The sequence below is a fragment of the Rosa chinensis genome, chromosome 3 (assembly GCF_002994745.2).
Source record: "Rosa chinensis cultivar Old Blush chromosome 3, RchiOBHm-V2, whole genome shotgun sequence".
NCBI lineage: Eukaryota > Viridiplantae > Streptophyta > Magnoliopsida > Rosales > Rosaceae > Rosa > Rosa chinensis.
The window spans coordinates 7,063,099-7,084,905 of record NC_037090.1 but is presented as its reverse complement, the minus strand read 5'-3'; the positions used below and the strand labels follow the sequence as shown (position 1 = coordinate 7,084,905).

General features: G+C 37.5%; 1 protein-coding gene and 1 long non-coding RNA gene across 2 annotated transcripts; one reads left to right on the top strand and one right to left on the bottom strand.

The window, feature by feature from the left end:
• Nucleotides 1-4,007: 4,007 nt before the first annotated feature.
• LOC112193722 (serine/threonine-protein kinase haspin homolog) lies at nt 4,008-8,239 on the bottom strand. The gene is made up of 15 exons (XM_024333949.2): nt 8,080-8,239; nt 7,913-8,000; nt 7,707-7,805; nt 7,345-7,435; nt 6,611-7,161; nt 6,329-6,455; nt 6,138-6,247; nt 5,926-6,037; nt 5,609-5,701; nt 5,466-5,527; nt 5,261-5,391; nt 5,094-5,164; nt 4,963-5,015; nt 4,683-4,749; nt 4,008-4,328 (listed from the first exon to the last, which is right to left on the bottom strand). The coding sequence occupies exons 1-15, from the start codon at nt 8,093-8,095 to the stop codon at nt 4,203-4,205; spliced, it is 1,797 nt and encodes a 598-aa protein (XP_024189717.1). The 5' UTR covers nt 8,096-8,239; the 3' UTR covers nt 4,008-4,202.
• Nucleotides 8,240-20,931: 12,692 nt separating this feature from the next.
• LOC112191993 lies at nt 20,932-21,577 on the top strand. Its single transcript, XR_002933266.2, has 3 exons — nt 20,932-21,035; nt 21,134-21,226; nt 21,476-21,577. It is a non-coding gene; the product is annotated as an uncharacterized LOC112191993 (long non-coding RNA).
• The last annotated feature ends 230 nt before the right edge of the window (nt 21,578-21,807 follow it).

The following is a 21,807-nucleotide window of genomic DNA, read 5'->3' as shown; positions in this document are numbered from 1 at the left end:
TTTTGAGTAAGAAAGATCAACAAAAGACAAGGTTGCTTCTTCATTCTTGGGCTAGCTTTGGTTTCTTATTTTTGTTCTTATTCCAAAAAGGTAGGTGTCGTAGGGGTCTACTTAGTAGTTAGTAGTATGCTCGTGTTGGGGTGTACTTTTTTGTGTACTCTATATGATGGCTTTTTTTGACAGCCTTTCCGAGCAAGTCATTATTGTACTGCCTATCGAAATGCATAATATATGACATTTTCAACTAAAAAAAACTGTGTTCTCTTTCAATCTTCCCTTGATAAACCACTTTCGATCATATTACCAAATTTACTATTTCTCTATAACTCGATCTCCCCTGACTGAACCGTGCCATCATTGTCACCACTACGTCCCAGCTCGAGAGAGGAAGATGTTGAGTGCAGTTGCCATTTTTGAGCATCGGCTTTTGTTGCCTTCTAGGGTTGGAGCTTGTTTAGGAAGAATGGAGATGAGGAAAGTTGTAAGAGTTGCAAATCCAGTACGAGTGTTCTAAAAGTGGTCTCATTCAAGAATTCTTAAGTCACCTACTTACATATTACCAAATTTACTTTTCTCTATAACCCGATATATTTCGGTCAAACGCTGCCAGCGTTCTCACCGCCGTGTCTCGCCCCGGAAGAGGATGATGTTAGTGCGTCTATCATTATTGGATTCTAGCTTCTATTACCCTATAGAGTTAAGGTTTTTTAAGCAAGGAGAGAAGTGAGAAAATGCGTTAGAGTTGCAAATTGATCCGTTGTCAATGAGAGAGACCAAATTTGATCTCGACAGATGGGATAGGGGTTGGCTTAGGGATTGTGAGTCTTGATCCATGTTCTTTCCTTTTGTTTTAGGTAGTCTGGGCCTGTTGTCGCTTGGATCGGGGATCCTTGAGTTTGACGTTGGATCGGGTTGTCAGATTATAGCAGGCTAGGGCTTAAGTCCGAGTCTAAGACTGGTTCTTGATTTGGGTTCGATTTTTAGGCTTGTTTTTTCAAACGGGCTAAGATCTGAGCCCAACTTTGCTTGGATTGGGCAGCAACACTGTTTTATGTTTGTCTCTGTTCTGTTTGAGAAAAATTCAGTGTCAGTGCTCAAACTCTAGTGTCAAGACCAATTTGATACCCAAACTCGCAACTATATTAATGTGATACCTGAAGTCTTATTTTGATATCGACGTGATACCTTCATCCAATTTCCGTAACTGCTCCGTCAAATTGATAACGTAGCAAGCACGTGGAGATAAAAAAAATGACCAATTTACCCTTTTTCTTTTGTTAATTCATTTTTTCTTTCTTTTCTTCTTCTTCTTTTGCTTCTTCGTTTTCTTCTTCTTCTTCTTCTGAGATTTTGTTCTAGCTTAATCAATGAAACAAAACAATGCAAAATCAGCAACTTGCTTAGTTTATGATCTTTGATCTATATCTATCAAACCAAATGTCCATACTTTTCTCAAGTAAACTAAACTTTGACCTTCTACAACTAACAATCTAACATCCTGGCCTATATTGGTAAAAACCCAGATGCATAAAGTCATAAACCATCAATTTGCATTCAAAAGCTGAAAACCCATTTTGCTTTCTTCAACAACTTCAAATCCAAATTTTTCACCAAGGAAAAGCCCAAGTAGCTAGCTTTAGACATGCAAAGAAGGAAATAAAGGAGTAATCTTTGGAGAAACTAATGAATGTTCTTAGATGTAGAAGAGGAAGATACAAATGGTGCTGGTGAACGACCCCAAGATCTTCGTTACCTCCACCATCTCGCAAAACCTCTTGCAGCTCAACTCGGCTCCTCTCCTGCTCAGAATCACCGCCACCACTCAAAGACCCCGTACCAGAGTCATAGTCCCTCTTCTGTAAAACCATATATTCATGCTCACAAACATATGCAAATCAACTCGACAACAATCACAACAAAACCAAAACTTACCTTCAGCAATCATAGGCATGGATTCCATCTTCTACAGCTGCAAAACTCGATCACTAGAATATAGCCTTTTGTTGCTTACCAACTTGCTTCTCAATGGACACAACTAATGCAATTAACATGGTAGCAACATGGACCAATTCATCTATATATGTAGGAGACTTAAACCTCAAGAAGCTTCCCATTAAAGCAATCCATATCGGTTTAGGTTTCCTAGTTAGATTCTTAATGCATCACATCATTGTAGTCTTTCTGCGAATTGGATTGCTTACCTTAATGAATTGATACACTCTTTCATTAAGTTACAATATTGATTTTCAGTTTGTATCCATGTTAAACTAGGATTGATATTAAGCTAATCATCATATACATTATGATAATTTGTGACAAGTCCACATTTGATTCTTACATCTTCTTCTTCCTCGATTTGCTTTGTCTCGCCTCTCTTACTTTGTAGTTTCTCTCTCCTCTCCATTCTCCTTTCTTTCTTTCTTCTTTCTTTCTTTCTTTCTTCTGAAGTTGTCGTCGCTTCTATGACGGTGGCGACGACGCTGTTTGATTGGCAGAGGAGACTAGAGAGTGGCGGAGGATACTGAAAATATCTTATTCTGTTTGTCATCTCTCTCGGATCCCCTAGCCAGAGACTCGCCCGATTTAGGTATTCATGGTAGAGTTGGCCATCTTGGGGTGAAAGATCAAGCCGAGGGCAGATTGGGCCTAGGGTTTTAGGTGAAGAAGAGGAGGTGGGGTCAAATTGTGAAGAACAATTTGAAGATGCAGGTTGGTTTAAGTGAGGAGAAGAAGAAGAATGGGAGTTGCAAAGGGTTGTGAAGAAGGAGGGAGGGAGAGAGTGAGAGAAAGGGCTATGGTCATGCTTCGGTTTTTTTTTTTCCCTTCAATTAGTTAGAAGTGAAAAGACTATTTTACCCTTGAAAAAATATCACATGTCTTGCCACATCATCAATTTGACGGAGCCGTTACGGAAATTGGACAGAGGTATCACGTCGATATCAAAATTAGACTTTAAGTATCACATTAGTATAGTTGAGAGTTTAGGTATCAAATTAGCCTTGACACTAAAATTTAGACACTGACACTGGATTTTTCTCTTTCTGTTTTTGTTTATTTTGTTTCAGTTGTTGCAGTAAGTCTGACCCTTCCTAGTCGTGTTTTTGCTTCATACAAAATATGACTGATGAATAAAGATAGTTTAATCCCTAAACTATCACGTGTGTTCACTACTTATGAGGCCGAGTTAACCTCAACACGAGTACTTCCATTGCAGATTAGAGTCATTTCCGAATTGGTTCGCCGATGTCTTCTACCATTGATTAGTCGAATTTAGGGTCTCTATGGTCAACATGACCATCTTTCCAACCTCGAGGTATAGCAAAGATTTTGTAGCTCCATTATTGTCATATTGGACTCAAGAAGTTATGTTCAGGTTTGCTGGTCTAACTTTTGTTCTAAATAGCAGTAAATGACTCCAGATTGTATTGTTCAATTACTTGTAACAATTTCGTCCGCTATAATTAATTTCATTTGATCAAAAACAAGGTATACCACTTACAATAAATCCTAGAGAGGAAAATAGTACCACACACCCTTGACCTTACCAATTTAACTTAAGAGAGTCTCAACATGGAGACAATATTGATCGGTCGAGATCAACCTCAGGCATCTGACTTTAGACCAACTTTCCACACTGTCTTGAAGAACAATAGAGTTAAACAATGCATGGTGGTGCTTGGTGCTCCTCCCGTCCCCTGCCACGGCATGTTAAGCTTAAAGCATGCTTTGATGCACCATGAGTAGCACTATTACACAATCTGGGAACATAACCCAAGCTGCACAACTCAAACTCCCTACATAAAGACTTATTTCACTGATGAGCAGATCCTCCGCACTGAAATCTTCTACATGTTTGCAAAGATTTGAATACACCCAGGCATCTCCTTCAACGTCAAAAGATATCACAAACAAAACAAAACCAAGACAACTAGACACATTAGAAGCTTTGGTCAAAGCAGGCAAACCCTTTTAGAACATGACATCCAAAGAGTATGAACTATTTCAACTTGAAATGTATGCATAGGTCACGACTAAGACTTGTTTCAAAAGGATATATATACACAAGGAAGAGTCACTGACATCTGGTTCACTAAATTCTAATTTAGATTATCCTACCAAGTCCTAGAAATGAACAAAGCACTGAACTTTTGTTTATCTAAAGTCTAAACATGTACAATACAATGTCCTCCCTCAATTAGAACTCAACTATCACAACCAACAAACAAGTCACTGAAACAAGGATCAAAAAGTGCTTCTCTTGCTGACTGATATTGATCAAGCCGCTTCTTCAACGCGCGCAAATCTCTCTCATCCTTCGAAGTACGATCCTAGCAAAGAATTGACAAGTCAAACTTCAGTCATTATATTACGACATCTTAATTCAATTTTCAAATACACAAGACATATTCAGAAAGCAATCCTCATTCTGACCCAGATAGTGACAGGTATATATATATATATGTGAAAGCCAGCAGTAACATGAGAGAAATTAAGAGCGTAGCAAACAGCTCAACAAACAAAATAAAGAAACTAATAGTAACACGATGATCACTATCCATTGAAGATTATAGATTCATGGCTGCTGCTCAGCTTGATCTTGTAGCATTTGTAAACTTCCAACATGCTTAACAAGTTTTTTTTAAAAAAAATTTTAAAGTAGTTTAGTTAAAAGAGATACTTACAAATGCTTTGTTTAGGAGTAATATGTCCACCAAGTACAGCAACCACAACACATTTGTTCTAGGGAAGCTGTAAAATATGAAATGTCAACAATGATAACACCAAATACCAACAAAAATTAGCAGATAAGCTTGCCAACTATAATTTATAGAGAATTTTCAAAAGTTTCAATCTTTACGAGAAACTACCCATAGGGGAGGCTGAAATATACATTCTGAAGTTTGATTTTCATTAACATGACCTTGCGCAATTGATCATTGCAGTTGAACAAATGAATTATACCTTTCCTTCCAGTGGTCTTGTGTTACCTTCTTCATTTTCCTGTAAGTTTCTGACTGCAAATGGTTTTGCTATCAGTTGTCATAACAAAGATAGTTATTTTTGATAGTACTACTTTAGTTTCAGTCGCTTACTTGTTTATCGCTTTTTGGACCATTGAAAAGCTCAGGATCTGAAGATAGGTCTAGAAAGAGTATGGCTTCGCCTGGGTATATATCAAGATTGTTAAGCTTGCTACACCAACAAATGTAACCACTACCATAGCGAGCACATTACAAAAGTAACTTGAAAAAGAACTCACCAGTATTGATTCTTGAAAGAGTGAAATCAATGATTGATATTGCTAATCCAAATGTGCGTATGAGCATCTGCTTTCCTTCAAGAGTGAACTGCATTGTAACTGAACCACTCCTTCTCAAAAGTATGTTTCCCCTGTGACAGAAGCATATCTCCAATTCACAATCATCGATTCACATGTTACTATTACAGACAGAAAATAACCATACCAGTGGAGATCACGGTGCTCAAATTCATATGCCGCTTCAGCCACAGCAAGGGCAGCTGTAACCTGCAATGACAGTACAATAATTTATAACAAATTAACGCATCTGAAATCAACTAAAGAATGCTGTTTTAAAACATAACTTACCTGTATTAATAAACTCCTTGCCTCGTCAAAGTTCAGAAGCACAAAGCTTTCCAGATCTTTGCCACCATGCTCTAAAACAAACACGACATAGAACTGTATGCAAAATTGCCAATTACATTAATTAAACCGATACAGGTATTATACGCACCATAAAAAATAACCCTTATGCTTGAGAAGATCACCAAGAGTTACAGAAGCTCACTAAGACAACACAAAGTTCATATACCAAAAAGAATGAGTTATTAATCTTTTTTATTAGAATGATCAAACTTTACGTGCAATACAGACAAAGCAAACATCAAATTAGACAAGGAAACCTGGTTCTCCGGAAACGCCTCAGGGTGATCATTTTCTGAAGGACAGTTTTCATCCCAAGCTTCCCATGCTTTGATCAAGGCAGTGTCATAAGAGCCTTGGCACACCCTCAAACTGCAGCGGAATCAGATCACAGAAAAATGTCACATGAAAATCTTGCAACTGAATACAAAATATATAACAAGGATGGTAGAACTTTAAAGTAAATACATACTCTTTTGTTTCTATAAATGTCGTGCATACATTCTGAACATTATCATCGTTTCCTCTCAAGTAATTAAGAGTGCGGGAAAGCACGACCTCCTCTAGCAATTCTTCAGATCTCTGAAGCACAATAGCCTCATCATGTCGTCATCCAAAATCCAATAAACCCCAATACTAGAGACAAGGGGTTCTAGTAAGTACCTTTTGCACTTCAACCCCATTCACTCGTAAGTTGCCATCAATAGGAACTATTTTGCAAACGCAGTTGCCAACCTTGAAAGCTTCTCCATATGTCCCTTCGCCAACTTTTTCAATCTCTTCTGGATCACTGTTGCAAGAAAGTTTCATCCTTGATTAGCTTATGGAAACAAGATCTATCTGCAGATAATATTGTGCAAAAAGGAAGATCAAACTGTAAAAAAAATGGGACTGAAACATAAAGTGATATAGAAATAACAAATATATAAGAAGTAATGAACGAACCAATATTTGGAAAATACATCCTGTAATTTTGAGGGAGATGACTGGCCACAAACTTCTAACAGAGCATTAAATCGATCCAACTCCTCAGAAGTTGATACCAAAGAGAGTTCTTTTACAGCAGCATCTATATCTTCACAATCCCCATTGCCCACACCAGGAAGTGATTTGGGGGTGCTCCTTTCATGCACACTTCCATCGAGCAAACTCAAATCAAAACAAATTTGGCCAGAAGACAAGCGAGAATTGACTCTAGAAGATCTTTCTGGGGTTTTCAAACTTGAAGGTTCAAAATTGATACCACCAATGGGCGAGGGCCGCATGGCTGAAGATTGTAGGATCCTAGCCAAAGTGTTGGAAGACCCTAAACCGAAATTGAACTTCTTGGATAATAACCATTTCTCTAATGCTGAGCACAACTTGGGTATTTCAACATTCCCCTTTGGGATTCCAGCAACCCATGTGCGGGGTATGGGCGAGGGGCTCTCCTCTATCAATTCCTCTTCATCAAGCTTCTCAAAGTAAGCTCGTTCCTTTTCAAAGTTGTACTTACTCTGGAAATTTTGAACATCAAAAACAGCGTAAACAAACCAAAGTACAATGCTTTCAGATACAAAAACAAAATACACAGACGACTCACTTCAAACTTTAAAGGGTACATGCTTTTGAAGCAGTAAGTTAATAAGAACATACAAAACAGAAAATGCAAGTTTCTTTCAAGAGTAATAGTGTCTCACTTTGGGACGAGGAGGTCTTCCTTTCCTTTTGGCCTTCTTCCGTGGAGGCTGATAGTCCAAACAAGCACCAACAGCAATACTTGTCCTCCCTCTATTAAGCACCAAAATAAGTCAAACCTCGGATGAGAATGCATCTACAACACTTGAGCAAAAGTTGCAACACTTAACTAACTAATCAAGCTCAACTCCATAAAACCAAAGAACCACAATGTCTGCAAAGCTATTAGAAATCAAGCAAATTTGTGCCAGCCATACATTTCCACAACACAAATCAAACTCATATCACAACACAAAAGAACAGTATCATAAACCCAATTCCTAATTTCATTACTAATCCCAAAAGATAGAGATAAAGATAGAACCTTGTGGAAAGAAAACGGTTCCAACTGATTCGCTTAACCGGAGCAGCAGCAGCCAAACTCACCCTAAGCTTCTCTTTTCGACTCGAATTCGATTCCCTTCTGAAATCAACAAAAACAAAAACCCACTTAACATTCTGAGGACCCAAAAACACCAACTTGATTAATTTTCTCACAAAAACCATGTAAAGATTAGATTTTGAACATACAAGGGTTCTTCATCTGGAGTGGGCTTTCTGGGTTTTCTTCTTCTGTAAACCTCCTCAACTGGGTGTTCTTGATCGGTGAATTTCCCGCCTGAAAATGTAATTCGAATTGAGAATGGGCAATAGGGAATGGAATTAGCTCAAGAAAATTTAGGGGTTTGTTTCAGTACCTGGGTTGGAGTACATTTTAGAAGCTCAAGTAGAGAAATGGGTGGGTTCGTCTTCTGCCTCGGGATGAGTGAAAGCTTCTTGAAAACGATACTGAAACCCTAACCAATTTTTATGGCAGCGGAAGTGCGCGGGAACTCCTGTGCTGTCAACCAGTTCAACATTTTGGTAATGTGAACGGGTACAGTGGGCGGGTCGGGTCAAACGGGGCAGGAGGTCGGTCATTTTCATTTAATATGAAAAAAAATAGTATTACACATTGACCCGCTTCCCGCTTCAGTGGGGCAGTCAAAAATTAGCAATATCCCGCTCCACCTATCGAGACAAAATTTAGGTTACTAAAAAGAAAACATAGAGTGTGGATTATAAAATGAGGAATGTGGATTTTATTCCCTTAGAAAAATTAGGTACCAAAATGGAGAGGGTCCTAGATCCCAAATTTTTATAGAAAAAACCAGTGGGATCCGAAATCTGGAAGCAAGAGTTGGAAAGCCCAATTTCTACTGCTTTAAACCACCCAAAAAGGCCCAAGCCCAAATATGAGAAATAGATCAGAGCCCAAGCGCTAAGAGAAGGTCCACCAACAGTCAATTCAATAACTTTGTTAACCTTGCCGCTACCGCCACACCAAAGCATCACCGAGCCTCCAAACGGCCCTTGACGAGGGTATGACAGAGAAACCCCTACAAAACTAGTTAACCTAACCAGACCAACATTGATTCCTTTGATAATGGGCCAACAAGTAGGCTATACAGCCTCTGCCTTTCTGCATCTCTCTATCACTATTGCAAATTGGCTTTGCTAGATCAACATGGGATAACAAACAGCCAAGAAAACTCCATGCCGAGATTGCTTCCATCTGTGGAGAGAAAACACGGACTGACTGTAACCCGACCAAGACAATCACCAATTCTCCAAATGCGATCGCCATAATCCACCCATATTTGCCATCGGCTCTGACAACACCACTACCTTTGAGCCGTGCTCGCTTTGGCCTATAGAAGCCACCACCAAACGACGCCTTCAAGGATGCACTAGCCTGCACATCAAGTGGCAATCTATCCGAAAAAATACAAACCCCCACGCTTGCCAGTCACAATGTGTTAGAAAATATGGACTTAACATTATCTGATTTACATCAAGAATGAAACCAATTGATTTATCTTTACATAAATAACAAGAAGTATATAATCATAACTCTAATTCTGGTTATCTATTAAGGAGTACTATGTCTCTTAATAGAAGTAGGAAGCTCATTAGTAATTAACCTGAATTACATCGAGTATTTCTGATAAATTTTAAGTCTCCTATCTAGATAAACATGAAGCAGTGTTGGACTCCTTATGGGATGAGTCTAACTCGTGGATTTGGCCAATATAAATAGGGAGCAAAGTCCTTGTATTCATCACCAATTTTTGCATATCGTTCAGCCCCATTCTGAAGCTTTTGGTGTTGACATACAAAAGGCTTCTTGCTCCAGTTTTGTTGCTATCACTACTACAAAATATGCATCACACAACACCTATCAGACAAGAGATTAAAAACTGACCGTCGTCTGATAACGTGAACTCCATCCTACAACGTTGTTAATGAAGTTATGTTGTGGGAATACTACTAAATTAAGAACTTTTTCTTCAGAGTTCTATCACACAACACAATTATGCATGTTCCGTTATCTGAATGACACAAAATTTAGCGGCATATATCCCGCCATCACTGAGCTCAAAATTCCCACCTAAGACAAGTTCACCAATTTAATCACACAACACAATTATGCATGTTCTGTTGTGTGAATATTGCAAGATACAATGGTATAGCTATTTCTGTTGTATGATTAAAGCTGGGCGCCAAATTTTGCTCCAAATTTCGAGTAGGCGCCAATGTTGTAATAAGTTGGCACCTTCTACTAGGTATATCTAGTGAATGATATAACAAATGGTACAACAGAATGTCTACATTCTGTTGTCTGAACGCTCAAATCTATTTGAATTGCTCCCTCCAAACCGAGCTAGCTAGGCAGCCAAATTTCCCTCTCTACTTTGACATTATATACTCTTATACGACAGTTGTTTCATTATCTGTTGTGTGATGAACTTAATCAAATTTATTGAAGTATTCAAGTCTTATTACCAAACGAAGCAAATATTCTCACCAGCCAAACCTACCAAGCAAACTGTCGAGAGAAAGAAAAAAAGAACCCACTATCAGAACTCTCCCTCTCGAAACTTTCTTTCCCCTCTCGATCACTATCACTCTATCAGAACTCTCCATCACTATCAAATCTTTCTAGCCCAAGTCAAAAGTCAAAACACTCTCAATCACTCTCAATCGTTCTCAAAACCTAGATACCCGGTTTTCTAGCCCGAGTCAGAACACTCTCAATCGCTCTCCAAACCCAGATATCGGGTTTCTAGTCTGACTTCTGTTACCCAATCACTCTCAATCGCTCTCCAAACCCAAATATCGGGTTTCTAGTCGAAGATCTCAAGAAAACAATCCAGACCCTCGCCGCCGATGTCCTCCCGGTCATCCTCAACTGCCTTTACTATGCCTTCGGCGACCCCAAACCCGCAGTCAAGAAACAGTCTTTGAGTCTACACCGATTTGACATCCACCCATCTCACCAAAGGCTCAAGGACGCCAACTCCGGTGTGGGGGAGGGTGTCGCTACGCCATTGGGTTAGTTTACTGGGTTTGTTTATTAAATTTGATCCCTCTATCAATTCTTTAATCTGAAATTTTGTTTACTGCACCGGTCCTGATTCTTCACTGAGAGTCTCCAACTCCGCCCACCGAGCCCAATCGACTTGATCCGTCCGGCTCTTCGAGATCGTGATAAACCCCCCCCCCCCCCGTTCTCGAGACTCGATCCCTGGTGGCTAGTATGGAGGACAACGCATCGAGCCCAACACGGCGTTATTTAATCTCGTCCTCAAGGCTAATGTTGAGTACAGTGAGTCAGTGGCTGATTGATTGATGCCGCTTAAAAGCAAGCGCATAATTTAACCCTGAAAATATCGTTAGTAGTATAAGCAAATAGGGATCGTTCTATCCGGGGATTGAGGGTACACCTGTAATTGTGTAACAAATAAAGAAAAGTATTATTTACAAAAATAAAATAAAGAATATTAATATATAGAATTGTATAAACAAATAAAGAATTAAAATAATAAAGTATTATTTACAAAAATAAAATAAAGAATAAATATATACAAGTAAACACAAATAAGGGGGATTAGGATTCTTAAAATTAAAATTAAAATAAATAAAATAAAGAAAACGTAAAAACATATATACAAGGGTGGAACGCAAGGAACAAAGATCAAAATCAATTCCATGTAATCAAATTCGATTCAAACCCTATAATTGTTCTTCCAAGTCATGAGAGAGGAGTTGATCATGTGAAACATTCGAAAGCAAATGATTTCCCATATTTTACTTTTCAATGCTAATTAACCTAAGCGAAAGTACCTAGATTAATCCTATCAAACATGCAATCAAGCCCTAGAAAGCTAGTCAATCATGACATGTTCAACGCATTAGACATAGAGAAAGGCTATCAACTCAAGTGTACAACTTAGTTATGGAAAAGTCCACCTAATTGCAATCCTCTTCAATTAAATTCGATTCTTGTCCAGAACCTTTACTACTTTTGATTCAAGTTACACAAAACGAAAAGTCGATTTCATGTTCTTAAACCTAGCACCAATTACATGCAAATCCTATAAGTGTCGACCCAAATAAGATAAACATATAAAAGTTTTCTGTAAAGCAAATTTAATCGAACAAACTCACATAAGCAACTTAGAATCACAATTATAGAATTCGAAAACTTTATTTAAACATAGAAATTGGGCTTAAACTTTTCCCTAAACATTATTGTTAACTAGAAACAAGTTCATACGAAATCAAACAAGGAAACCAAAAGGTTACAAGGAAAAGGAACGAATTACACCGTGAGTGGAGATGGAGATGGAGAGCTAGATGGTTGAATCTTGAATCTTGGAAGCAAGCCTTCAAGGTGGATGATGGAGGATATGATCTTCACGGCTCCTTCTTCTTCTTCCTCTCCTTGCTTGAAAACGCAGAACTTTGCAACTAGAGAATGGAGAAGGAAAATGGAAAGGAAATGGAGAGACAAAGAAGATGAAATGGATGAAGGTATTTGTGACTAAGGAAAATGGAGAGGAAATGGTGAGACAAGGAGATGAAATGGATGAAGGAATTTATTTTGAGAGTGAGAGGAGAAGTGTATTTATAGCCCAAAAAATGATGAATGGAGGGTGGAGATGAACATAAATGAAATGCTAGATATGTTAGACAAATTTGTAAAAAATATCTTCCCACTTGTTTATCACTTGTTCAACTTGAATTGATTTTCCTCCTCAAGATTTTCCACTTGCTTGCAACTTTGATTTTCCTCCTCAAGATTTTCCACTTGCTTGCAACTTTGATTCTCCTCCTCAAGATTTTCCACTTGGTTGCAACTTTGATTTTCCTCCTCAAGATTTTCCACTTGCTTGGAGGTCCTAAAAATAGAAACTAATAAGAAAAATAGAAACTTTACTAAAATGAAAAATGACAACTTTCCTAAACTGAAAATGGAAACTTACTAAAAATGATAAATAGAAACTACAAAAATATAAACTTTCTACAAATAGGAACTTTCCCAATCAAAGAATGGAAACTTTCCTAAACAGGGTTTTAATAAGGAAATAACGTAAGAAATGTAGGGAAATGCAGTTAAAACGTCGCATTAAAATGCTCCTATCAAATTCCCCCACACTTAGCTTTTGCTAGTCCCTTAGCAAAATCACACTAAGACACACACTAAGACTCAACGAAAATTAAAGACTCTACAAAAACAATGACTCTATTGCCCTTCAACTTTTTGTCTCAGAAATCTCCTACTTTCACAACATCAAGATTAGCACTCAACCAAGAATCAATATGTAGATATTCAAGAGTTAATTAAACCATATAATCCACACATACACAAGTAGGACTTGGTTGTAATAATGGTGATGGTTTCTGTTAAGCATGCTTCGAACAAGTATGATTCATATCCTCACAAGGTATATCCACTCTTTCTTCTCTCAGAATTCAAGACAATGCTTAAAAGCTTATAATCACTCAATTATATGTGAGAGAAAATATTTTGAGGCAATCAAATAGCTCACATATATAAGAAACGAAAAGCACTTTGTGAATATAATTTTTTTGAAAAGATCTCATGAAGGATATCAACTACTTGCACGGATGGACCCAAGCCATAGGTTCAACTCTTGTAACTCATCTCCACATCAAGGGCTGTCCCATCTTAAGGATCAAGAAAGTCTTCATAAAGGTTGTAATGGGGCCAAGGCTCACGGTTTTAAGAAATGAAGGGTAAGGATTTATCAAAGTGTCCTAAAAACCTAGCAGAGCACATGTAGATGTAGAGACCTCAAGAAATCCACCAAGGCATTGCAAAAACGTCACTTTCCCTAGAGGTAACATAAAAGGGCCTAATGTCTTCATGTTGGGCCAAATCTTCATTGTCAACTTCCCTAGAACTATAGTGGAATGGACAAAGGCCAAATTTTTCTGTAGTGGGCCTTCAGTTCAAAGTAAACTCCAAAATCACTAAGTATGGGGGACTAAAATCTATAAACATTTTTCTTTCTTTTCTTTTCTAGCCGTACACAATTTTTTCTTTTCATTTTTCACGGCTTTCACATATTTTTTTTTCTTTATGGATAAGTCTACCCCCACACTTGAACTTTCACCTATTCTCAATTTTTCATCTTTAGCACCAAACCCACGTAGTATGTCTCAAAAGATAGCTCCGCTAAGTTTTTAGAACAAAGGGTAGGAGTGTAGCTATACTAAGGTTCAGGGTTAAGGATTTAAGGGTGATGAAAGAAAAGGCTTAATGTAAGCTCAAAGGAGTTTATCTAAGGGAGTCCCACGACGGGCACAAATAGGGACACAAGTTTATATGGCAATGGTGGTAATTCCTAGGGTGCCTCTATCCTTTCCAGAATCAGGGCCATGTATTGATATAACGTTTCAACAAGCACAAGAGCGAATTCTAGCATTCTCTAGTCCATCAAACTTAATCTATGGCAAGCAATCAATCAAATGAAAGAGTAATGAGATCATCAAAACATCGCCAAGAAATTAAGAATATATTTTTCAATTATCACTCCAAGAAAAAGGGACATGGCTCAAATATCTCACATGGGCTTTTATGAATCAAAACTCATCCTAACATGCTCATATTCTGTACCAAGGTTTCGGAATCCATATCCACTACACATGCATGCATTTTTCATATATCTCAATTAACCAAAGAATACCATTTTAAAAATCATCTCAATTTCGTGATCCTCTTTTAATCATGATTTTAGAGATATAGAATCATCTTAGACAGTTGAAAGGGCATTCTAAGACTCAAAAACAAAAACAAAAGTAACCAAATTTTTTTTTTTTTTTAAATTAATTTAATTTCAACACTTAGGTACGGGAACAGGGAGTCTCGATGTGCAATGGGACTGAAACAGCTACCCTTTTTCAAGACTATGTTTAATCCAATATACCTTAGTGTATCACAACATCAATTAAAAACACAAAAAAAACACAATCCAACATCAAACATATTTTTTTAATTTTTTTATATACTAACTACTAACTACTAAAAACACAATAAAGCAATAACCCTTCCCCCATACTTAATTCATGCATTATCCTCAATGTATAAACAAATATAAATCATGCAAAGCATAAATCAAGCATAGAAGAGAAAATTAACGCAACGAAACGTAAAACAACTTAAAATTTAGGAAAATAAAATAGAAGGAAGAGTTCAAGAAAGCAAATCTGCGTTTGATGGCTCCTCCACAGCTACAGTTGAAATGGGTTGCCTCCCATGCAGCGCTTAATGTTTAAAGTCTTTCAGCCTAGACTTGTACCTCCATTTACTCCTTTGGAGGAGCGGTATGCGGGCTAGTGGCAGCCCTCTTGCTGGTTTCAGCCTTCGGAGGCGGGTCCTCATGTTGTGATGCAGTAGCGTCCTTGCGAGGAAACCCAGGAGGATAACTCTGCAAGTTATTGACTTCCTGAGCAAGCTTGTTTATTGCAGTGTGACAGCGGATCAAAGAGCAGTTCATCTCAGAGATGTAATCGATCATGCAATTGACTCTCCAATCTGTCACCATAATACCATCGCGGAGAGAGGAACGCAAATCATCAATCGAATCCGACAAGCTTTCTAGGGTGGCCATAGGCCGAGGAGCACGAGCAGCTGGTGAGGAAGAAGACTCTCCGGGATGCAGTCTGGGAGAGCGACGAGGCAGAGGAGGGGGACTGCGGGTACGCTCACGGATAGGACGATGGTCCCATGGACGAGTAAGTCCAGCTCTAGTGGCCGCTTGACGACCTTCTTCTTCCAAAGAGAGAACACGGCGTTGATTGACGCCCTTGCGAGGGGTAACCTTGGTTCGAGCCATGATGAAGTAGAAGGAATTTGAAACTGCACGTTTAGACAAACCTTAGTAAAATCTGGAGGAGACAAAAAAGGATGTATATATGAAGCACAAAATAGGGTAGAAATCTCAACAAGCACAGGGTTTTAACAAAGCTTCTCCGGGAAGGAGAAGAGTTATGATAGTTCACGGCCCAAGAAACTCCCCTACGTGTAAATATTCCTTTCTTTTCCTGGATTTATGGCATGCTTTCGGCTATAGCTTGTCTGTCACGGATCCTCGAGATTCATTTGATTCCCCCACGCGTCCTTTCTTTTCCTTGATTCACGGCAATTAAACCTGCTTTCTGCTGTAGCTTGTCTGTCACAGCTCCTCGAGATTCGTTTGGTTCCCCCACGTGTCTTCCACGCACCAACAGCTTTTCCGTGTTTTCGGGTGACTTTAATCCAACGCGTAGATTTAATCTCAGAGATCGTCCATCCAACGGTAGAGATCCGCTCACTCGTTCTATAAATAGGTGCATTCTGAGGGAGCGACTATTCACTCCAAAAGAAAATTCTTCCGAGTTCCAGCCTTTCTTTCGAAACTCAAATCCTTTCTTCATCAACATGGAACCACGAACTCTGCAACTAATGGAGCAACAGACCCAGCAACAAATCGAGGATGGAGGAAACAACCAAGCAACCGGGACTAATAACCGGTGGGCTCCCACACCGCCTCAACTAAGAATCCTCAAGGGCCTTTACTATGATAAGGGTTTTAAGTACCCAACTCCAGAGCAGATTCAAGAGATCTGCCTCCATCTGAAACAGTATGGGCAGATCGAGGATAAAAACGTCTTCTTTTGGTTCCAGAACCTCAAGGCTCGTGAGAGGCAGAAGTTGAAGGAATTTCGGAACGTTCCGGTTGGTGGATCTCTCGATCTCAATTTTGGATCCACTAGTTCTACTGATGATGGTAGATCCATTGATCTAAACTTTGGGTCACGTGTCGGCTATGGTGTTGACCCATATTCCTCCTCACCCTTCAACACTAATACCAGTACTACCTCCTTTGGCACAACAGGAGGACAATCTTTCATGGAACAACGAGGAGGAGATCACCAGGAGATTGAAACCCTTCCACTATTCCCCATGCATGGTGAGGACATCTTTGGCAACATGAAGACTACTTCCGAGGGAGGTAGCGGCTATGGCGGTGACTCTCGCATTTCCCTTGAACTCAGCCTCAACTCCTACAAAGATGCAGACATGGCTTAGTTTAGAGTATTATTATTATTATTATTTTTTTTTTGTTTTTTTGTTTTTTGTTTTTTTTTTGTAAATAGCTGAATTTAATAAGACTGAATGAATGCAGTTTTTTTTTTTTTTTAATTTTTTAATTTTTTTTTAAATATAGGACTCAAAAATAAAAGACAAAAAATATATATATATATATATATATAAAATATAGGACTCAAAATGAAAGACAAAAATATAAATCCCTTCCCCCACACTTAAATATTGCATTATCCTCAATGTAATTAATTAAAAGCATGCAATGAAATAAGTAAGCATAGATAGAAGACATTTACGAAAACAAATCCTAAAATAAAAACAATAGAGAAAAAATGAAAAATAAAAATAAATAGGGAAAGAGAAAGCAAATCTGATTATATTCTGAATTGGGTTGCCTCCCAAGTAGCGCTTGTATTTTACGTCTTGCAGTCAGACGGTACCTACATTAAATAAAGTTAGTAACTATAATTAACAAAGAAATACAAGATAAAAACAAGTATAACTATTAATTACAAACTACAAGTATAATTAACAAGTATATTGTACAAAAGACACAAGTTAAGTACAAGTGAGTATAAAACGTGAAAAGTATTTTTACAAGTTTAAAGTGTGAAACAACAAAATAATTTACACGTATAGAGTATTCACAAGTATTTCTTTTATTATAAACATTATTGATATCGAATCAAATTTCAAGCGGTAAATCAAGTGGACGTGCGGCCCAAGTATAGTCGCCTAGACACAAACTCCCTTTCAAATCGTTTGGGCAACCTTACTGAAATGGCCAGGTGAGGGAGGGCGAACACGAGAGGAAAAATCCATTTTGGCATGAGCTACTCCCACATTGTGGTTCAGCCCCATTTGCAAGCACTTCTGGATTCAAAAACCCGTCATGAACATTGTCCCATTCCTAGACACCATTCCACATAGGCTATACTTACTAAGATGAAAAAGTTCATAAGTGTGAAGACAGTTCAACAAGTGTTAATAAAGGCCGCCCTCAACCTTAAGGGACCTGAGCTAGGTACCAATAAGGGGTTTAGGCCAATATTAATAAAAGAGACTTCACCTATTCCTCTCAATTTATAACCTACAATTATAATTCGTGTTCAATAATATAAATAACATCCTAGTTAATTTAAACTAAGTTTCAAACAATTTATATACAACAAATATATACAATAAATGACACAATTTAGCAAGTGATTTTTCAATCCCCGGCAACGGCGCCAAAAATTGATGCCGCTTAAAAGCAAACGCATAATTTAACCCTGAAAATATCGTTAGTAGTAGAAGCAAATAGGGATCGTTCTATCCGGGGATTGAGGGTACACCTGTAATTGTGTAACAAATAAAGAAAAGTATTATTTACAAAAATAAAATAAAGAATATTAATATATACAATTGTATAAACAAATAAAGAATTAAAATAATAAAGTATTATTTACAAAAATAAAATAAAGAATAAATATATACAAGTAAACACAAATAAGGGGGGGATTAGGATTCTTAAAATTAAAATTAAAATAAATAAAATAAAGAAAACATAAAAACATATATACAAGGGTGGAACGCAAGGAACAAAGATCAAAATCAATTCCATGTAATCAAATTCGATTCAAACCCTATAATTGTTCTTCCAAGTCATGAGAGAGGAGTTGATCATGTGAAACATTCGAAAGCAAATGATTTCCCATATTTTACTTTTCAATGCTAATTAACCTAAGCGAAAGTACCTAGATTAATCCTATCAAACATGCAATCAAGCCCTAGAAAGCTAGTCAATCATGACATGTTCAACGCATTAGACATAGAGAAAGGCTATCAACTCAAGTGTACAACTTAGTTATGGAAAAGTCCACCTAATTGCAATCCTCTTCAATTAAATTCGATTCTTGTCCAGAACCTTTACTACTTTTGATTCAAGTTACACAAAACGAAAAGTCGATTTCATGTTCTTAAACCTAGCACCAATTACATGCAAATCCTATAAGTGTCGACCCAAATAAGATAAACATATAAAAGTTTTCTGTAAAGCAAATTTAATCGAACAAACTCACATAAGCAACTTAGAATCACAATTATAGAATTCGAAAACTTTATTTAAACATAGAAATTGGGCTTAAACTTTGCCCTAAACATTATTGTTAACTAGAAACAAGTTCATACGAAATCAAACAAGGAAACCAAAAAGGTTACAAGGAAAAGGAACGAATTACACCGTGAGTGGAGATGGAGATGGAGAGCTAGATGGTTGAATCTTGAATCTTGGAAGCAAGCCTTCAAGGTGGATGATGGAGGATATGATCTTCACGGCTCCTTCTTCTTCTTCCTCTCCTTGCTTGAAAACGCAGAACTTTGCAACTAGAGAATGGAGAAGGAAAATGGAAAGGAAATGGAGAGACAAAGAAGATGAAATGGATGAAGGAATTTGTGACTAAGGAAAATGGAGAGGAAATGGTGAGACAAGGAGATGAAATGGATGAAGGAATTTATTTTGAGAGTGAGAGGAGAAGTGTATTTATAGCCCAAAAAATGATGAATGGAGGGTGGAGATGAACATAAATGAAATGCTAGATATGTTAGACAAATTTGTAAAAAATATCTTCCCACTTGTTTATCACTTGTTCAACTTGAATTGATTTTCCTCCTCAAGATTTTCCACTTGCTTGCAACTTTGATTTTCCTCCTCAAGATTTTCCACTTGCTTGCAACTTTGATTCTCCTCCTCAAGATTTTCCACTTGGTTGCAACTTTGATTTTCCTCCTCAAGATTTTCCACTTGCTTGGAGGTCCTAAAAATAGAAACTAATAAGAAAAATAGAAACTTTACTAAAATGAAAAATGGCAACTTTCCTAAACTGAAAATGGAAACTTACTAAAAATGATAAATAGAAACTACAAAAATATAAACTTTCTACAAATAGGAACTTTCCCAATCAAAGAATGGAAACTTTCCTAAACAGGGTTTTAATAAGGAAATAACGTAAGAAATGTAGGGAAATGCAGTTAAAACGTCGCATTAAAATGCTCCTATCATTGATCTTGGAACTCCAGGGTGGTTAAGAGATTTAAGTTTGAAGAGCCACGAATAGAACAGATTCAAGATCTTGAGGTTTGTATTTGTACAGATCTTGAAGTTGAAATGGCCTCTGCTGCTTCGGCTTCAATCACTGGGTGCTTAGTTCGTTCACGCCTCCCACTCGGCGAATGTCAGCATCATCGTAATAACGGGATTGCACTGCTTCCCCAGTTACCCAAACCCCTCATCTCTCTTCTTCTTCTTCCAAAGGTTCCATCTTTTCTCTATAGTTCTAATCTAAGTTTTCATCTTTCTGTATAATTTTGATCTAGCGCTAATTAATTGATTAATTAACTAGCTGCTGCAATTCCAACTGCAATTGCAATTCCAACTGCAACTGCAAGTGAGAGGAAGGAGCGTTCCTCTTTTGCTCAAACTGCGGCTGTTCGGCATTTGGTGGGTTCCGTTACCACAACTCACGGCCTTCGTTTCGCAGTGGTCAGTCAGTCTCCATTCTCCAACACTATCTACGTACCTTTTTTTCCTAGACAAGCTAGGTTGCTAATCACTGCTTTCAATATTCCTCAGCACAGCTGCAGGGGCTATATTGTTGCACTTATTTAGATTTTCTACTTCATTTCATTATCATCACTTGTCTAAGGTAGTATCTATTTATATATATAAGTGATGTGAAATAAAAAAATTAATAGTAATACATTTAGAGTTCATTAAGATTAATATGTTTTTCCTGTAAAAGAACAATACTTATAGTTTGAACTTAAAACCCTTTGATATGAGTCACATGACATTGATATTTCTTGATATTTCACCTAGGCAGTATTTGTTGTTTATTCCTGGTAATTGATTTGATTTGAGTATTTTCATTTGGATTTTATGCAGAATTATATGATGAAGTACTTTAGAGTGGATCTGCATAGGCAGCTTCTTAGTATAGATTTTAAGAAGCAAGTCGATGGGCTTGAGATGCTGCAGATGGTGTTTATTCCTGGAAATTGATTTGTTTTCCTATGACTTTTATTCTCTTTGATTTATGTCAAATATGTCTTTGCCTAGCTTTGAAATTCATTTTATGCCAGGCACTTCCTAGAAAGGAAATTATTGAAGTTCTGGATATACTGCCTAGGTGGTTTGTTTTACAATTTTGTAAATCGAACACAACATCTCTGTTAAAGGTAAGCTATTTTTTGTGCATATCTTTTCTTTGGTTTCCAATTTTTGGGGTCTGTGGGTGTATTATATTCTAACTAACTGCCTATGCTGTGTTTCACAGGTGCTGGAATTTCTTTATGACCTTTTTGACATGTTTAGGGACGAGGGATACATGTATAGATGCTGGAATTTTATTATCTTGTTGTGAACTTTGGTTAGTAACTTAGCATCGGAAAGTTGATTGCATGAGCTTTATAGATATGGAATTGGATTTTGGTTTTATTTTTTATTTTCCCTTGATGCTGAATTGACTTAGCTAACCTTTCCTTCTTGGATTGAAAAGGGATGAATGAGTATAGCTTTATGGATTTCTGCCTTTAATTTGCCTTTCAAAGGGCCTGTTAGACCTTTCAATAAAGAAATTCGTTTCAGAACTTTATGTTTCAATATTTGGTTGTTGTAGTGCTACTGGTGTCCCAGAAGTGTAAGCATTTCTACACATAAAAAGATATGATGCAATATGTAGAATATGCTCAGAAAAACCAGCTTTCGATCTACTCACCAGTAAGCTTTATCTTCGCTCATTGGTGCTTACTTTACTCTCTTGTTATGATATTAATGCCAGCAAAGAACTTAACCAAAGGTTTGAAACCCTGCGGTGTGTAATATATAGCACTATAATACCATTCTTAACTTATGAAGAAGTGTGGATCGTGTGATAGCTATGCCTTCTTGTACTGAAGGTTTTTTTTTATGTTGGCAATATGTTTCAGGCAACTGCTGTTTACAAGGTTG